We start from the raw sequence: 4,282 nt of genomic DNA, 5'->3' as shown, positions 1-4,282 counted from the left end.
TCAGGTGGAGGAGTTCAGGATGCGGGAGTCTGCGGAGTCGGAGCGCTCTTCGTACTCCTCCTCTGGGGAGTAGAGGCCTGGTTTGGGCCCCAGCGTGCAGCTCTCCTCCTGGATGCGCTGCTCCTCGGAGGCTCTGGAGGGGAGGAGGGGGGAGCTGCGGAACACGGTGCCACCGGGGCCGGTTGGAGCCGCGGGGGAGAAAGGGGACACGTACTGGGCCGCGGATCGGAGCTGGTACTGCTGCTGCAGGGCCATGGTATTCCACAGAGTCACATCGTTGTGCACGAAGGGGCTGGCCTGGCTGCGCGTCAGGGAGTTGCGCAGCATGAGAGGGTAGCGCGTGGGCTGCGGAAAGGACGGGTGCTGCAGGGGGACACCGAGAGGGCCGGTGGACACCACGCCCGAGGTGGAGTCGGATGTGAAGCGGAGGGACTCGGGGACCCGGAAAGCGGAGCCCACAGACCACTTTGCGGAGGAGGACACCGGGTGGTACGAGCCCAGCGTGTGCTCGAACAGGTGTCCGTTTGAGGGCAGCAACAGGGCGTCCTGGTGCGGGTCTTGGTGCGTGTGCGCGCTCCCGTCAGGACTCCGGCTGGACAGCAGCACCTCGATGGCCCCCACCAGGTCCCCACCACAGCCCCTGAGGATGAGCTCAAGCACAGGAGGCTTGTGAGCCGGAAAGATCTTCTTGAGGACCTCCAGCGGGGGCCGGTTGGCTCTCAGGCTGAAGGGCAGGTTGATGGAACCGGCGAGGCCCTCGATCAGCACGCTCTGCTCCCCGGGGCTGACGGGATACTTCTGAGGACTCTCCGTTTTGGACTCCTTCTCTGTGCCGGGTTTCGGGAGGTTGTAGCGGCTCTCTTCCGGGTGGGAGGGGGTCTCTGGAGGCTCCGGGGTGTAGCAGGAGTTTGGTTTGGAGCCCTCAGGGGAGCTGACCGGGTCCTGCTCCTTCTCACTGGAGCTCTCCCCGTTTTCAGCCCCGGACCCCTCATCGGGACCCTCCTCTGTCGGTTCTGCAACACAAGGGACTGGAGTCAGGGAACACGTTTGAGCAGAAAACACACTTTTAAGCAGTGCATGCAGTACAGCTGTACTTGAGTAAAAGTACACATTTCTTGCCATGAAATGACTTTGGTCAAAGTTAAGGTGTGAGAACATTACTGAGTTAAAGTTTAAAAGTTTACTCTTCTTAACGCTTTGAAACCTAATGCAAGTGCAACAAAGTGAGCAATGAGCACCTTAACAAGAAATAATCCAAAGATCAGCAAGAAATAAGTAAAAAAGAAAAAAAAAAAATCACCTGAAATAAAAAAGAAAATGTCAAAAACAGGGATTGTTTTTTTTTTTTAAAAAAAAAAAAGCTAATATACATATACATATAAACAATATTAATAGATATGTTAAATTATTTTTGAAACCTGATTTTAAATGTATAATTTTAATATTTATAAACTTAATTTGGTAATTATTTTCTAATGAGAAGTACAAGTAAATGCTGATAATTTAAAAAGCAGTCAAGAATGTATTTTTTTGTAAAATGTACACCATTAATATAGAGCGTTCATTAAAATATCACAACTTTAAACATTTAAAAAACAATCTGTCCATTAATTCCTTATTTTGTATTAAATAATTACAATAGTCAGGGTACTGGAGTAAAAGTAAAAAATGACCGAAATATATAAACTCAAGTAAAATTTAGATACCCCAAAAATACTTGAGCACTCTAAGGGAGTATTACTGCCTAGTTACATTACAGCACTGCATCTTCAGCTCGCAGAAAAGGCTTGCACAAAGTATTAAATGAATTAAATCTGATTTAAAACATTTATTTTCTGCACTTTTCTTAATGCAAACTCCAATCTGCTCTAATCTCTCATCAGGAGGAAACGAAACACACAATTAATCGCTGGTGTCTCCAACACAAAGACTGATGCTGGTTTCCTTCCCTTTCTCCTCTGCAGAGCTGTTAACGCAAAGTGCTGACTGTGTGTCAGTGAGGAATCTACCGTCGATGCCTTTTGACCACATTTTGTAAACAGATCGCTTGTGGCTCGGTAACATTTCATCTGAAGTTGACCTCCTGCGAGAAATATGGCGATTACATTCGATCTGCGCTGTCCGCCGCTGATTACTGTAATCTTTTCAACCACTCAGCTCCGCGCGTCACGCGGGAGATGGAGCTGATGTGGAGTCAGCTGAGCGCTGCTTGTGTCCAAAATGTTTTAGTCTCAGAAAACAAATGGAGCCAAAAACAGAAGAAGCAACCATTAGGCCTTTATGCACTATTCTTGCATATGAAATAGCTTATCCAGTATTTCGGTAGTATCATGCCGGATGGCACTATAAAACACGAGTAAGTTATAAATAATAACAAAGGCATTCGTAAAATAAATAAATCAACCCCAGTTTGATTGATAATTGATAAAAAATATTTTGAGATATCTTATCGAAAACAAAAACATCATTTTGACTGATATTGCACACAAAATAAACATGATTTAGGAAAATAAATAAAACCGGAAATATATGGAGATCTGCAAATGAAACCTTCTCATAGCTAATAATGACTTGAAACATTTTAAAATAATTTAATATTTTGTAAAAACGTCACAAAAATAAAAAAAAAATATTTTGGTTAAGCGTTAGAAAAACGCACTTGATGTTTTTGCTTTGCAATAATTTCCTGTCCTGTGATCGGGTCTTTATAAATTATTTTATGTTTTCTTACTTCTAAGCCTCTTGTGCTGCTGTAAAATGTGAATTTTCCTCCTTAAAGAATAGATTAGGTTAATCTTTCCTCTCTCCTTTTCTTTACAAAAAACAGTGAAAATGAAAAAAAAAAGTGAAAAAGGTTTCATGCATAAAAAAGCCACATTTAGAGTAAAATGTGTTTGAGTTGCTTTAGTGTACTGAAATATAACTTCAAATGTACACAAATAACAGCCCCTTAAGGTACTTTCCCGTAAATACCATCTAAACGGTTTGTATAAGATTGAATCAACATCTTGATCCAAATAGTCGTGTTTTTGTTTGTTTGTTTGTTTTTGCATGCATTTATTTAGGGATGTATTGAGTTTTCACATTTTAATTAAAAAAATACTTATCTGAAATAATTTTCCTGCGGGATTTTGTGAAACAATAAAACTATGTATATAATAAATTGCTAAAGTAATCCTGTAATAATCGGATTTTTTTCTCATTTACATCTGTGAAATAATGCAGTAGATTAAACTGGTTTGTGCCATTATTTGTTTCTTTTTCTGATAATACGTGTCATTTTTCATTATTTCCTTTCCATCAAATAAAAGTAATAATTTACATAATTTAAGCATTTTAAAGTCAAAGTTTCTGCTGCAGTTCCTCTTGTCTTTATCCTCCCACCTGTGCATGTCTGCGCTCCGGCCTGCACCGGCTCCGAGCTGCTCCACCTCAGCTCCAGCTCCTCAGTCCTCGGCGGGGCCCCCTGGTTCCCCTCGCCGGCTCCGGGCATGCCGATGCCGGGCAGCACTCTGAGAGACTCCGGGATGAGGCTTTCCAGACTCTCGTTGGCCTGCTGCCTGCGGAGCGCCACCTGCGCCGCCATGACCCGCTGCCGCTCGATGATGAGGATGCACTTCTCGCAGGTGCAGTCCTTGAAGCGGCAGTAGCGCTTGTGACCTTTGAGCCAAGACAGCACGCCGTGGTTCCGGCACCGCGCGCACTTGGGGGTCCTCTGCAGCGGTGCCCGGGGCTGAGACACCGGAGCCCCCATGTACAGGTAGGGGGACCCGTAGCCATTCATTGTGTCAGCGTGTTTTCCAGGACGCGGAAGTGCATCTGCGGAGAGGCGCGGCGGGGCGCGAGTGTTGTTGTCAGCAGCAGTCCGAGAGATGGAGCTGGATGGAGCTGCACACGCATGACAGGATGAGGATAAGAGGTGTTGGCTTGTTGCAGAGGATCCACCTTTCCTCCGGCTGACAGCACAGATATGCATCAGGGCTGACACGCACTTAAGGAGATGAGTAACCAAACGCTGTCAAAGCACGCTGCAAAAAATGTCCCCGTGGGGCTGACAAAAAAAAAAAAACTGCCAGAGAGGATCAGATAATGTTTCTCTGTGAGGTTCACACGTTTGTAGAGTTTCCTTTTTCTGCAAGATTCAAGAGGACAGAAAAACTCTTGTCTGCAGTGGAAACACATTTTCTCCCCATGTATGGAGAAATTTTAAGACTTAATCCTGCAGCTGAAATAAAAAATTGAGATTCTTTAACCCACTGAAACCCAGGACATCACCTCTGTT

The 4,282-nt window shown here is 44.9% G+C and overlaps 1 protein-coding gene across 1 annotated transcript; it reads right to left on the bottom strand.

Annotated features, from left to right (window-relative positions):
* dmrt3a (doublesex and mab-3 related transcription factor 3a) lies at window positions 1–3,892 on the bottom strand. The gene is made up of 2 exons (XM_042488671.1): window positions 3,385–3,892; window positions 1–1,013 (listed from the first exon to the last, which is right to left on the bottom strand). Exons 1-2 carry the CDS (start codon window positions 3,782–3,784, stop codon window positions 1–3), a joined length of 1,413 nt encoding a protein of 470 aa, XP_042344605.1. The 5' UTR covers window positions 3,785–3,892.
* Window positions 3,893–4,282: the final 390 nt, after the last annotated feature.

The sequence above is a fragment of the Plectropomus leopardus genome, chromosome 6 (genome assembly GCF_008729295.1).
Source record: "Plectropomus leopardus isolate mb chromosome 6, YSFRI_Pleo_2.0, whole genome shotgun sequence".
Classification (NCBI taxonomy): domain Eukaryota; kingdom Metazoa; phylum Chordata; class Actinopteri; order Perciformes; family Serranidae; genus Plectropomus; species Plectropomus leopardus.
Note: the sequence above shows the minus strand (reverse complement) of the source record. Positions and strands in the feature narration are given on the sequence as shown.

What these genes read in the sequence shown, in the direction of transcription:
- dmrt3a (XM_042488671.1), bottom strand. Translation starts at nt 3,784, where the DNA reads ATGAATGGCTACGGGTCCCCCTACCTGTACATGGGGGCTCCGGTGTCT. An exon ending in CGGAGCGCAGACATGCACAG is followed by an intron (nt 1,014 to 3,384) that starts GTGGGAGGATAA and finishes CTTGTGTTGCAG; the next exon opens with AACCGACAGAGGAGGGTCCC.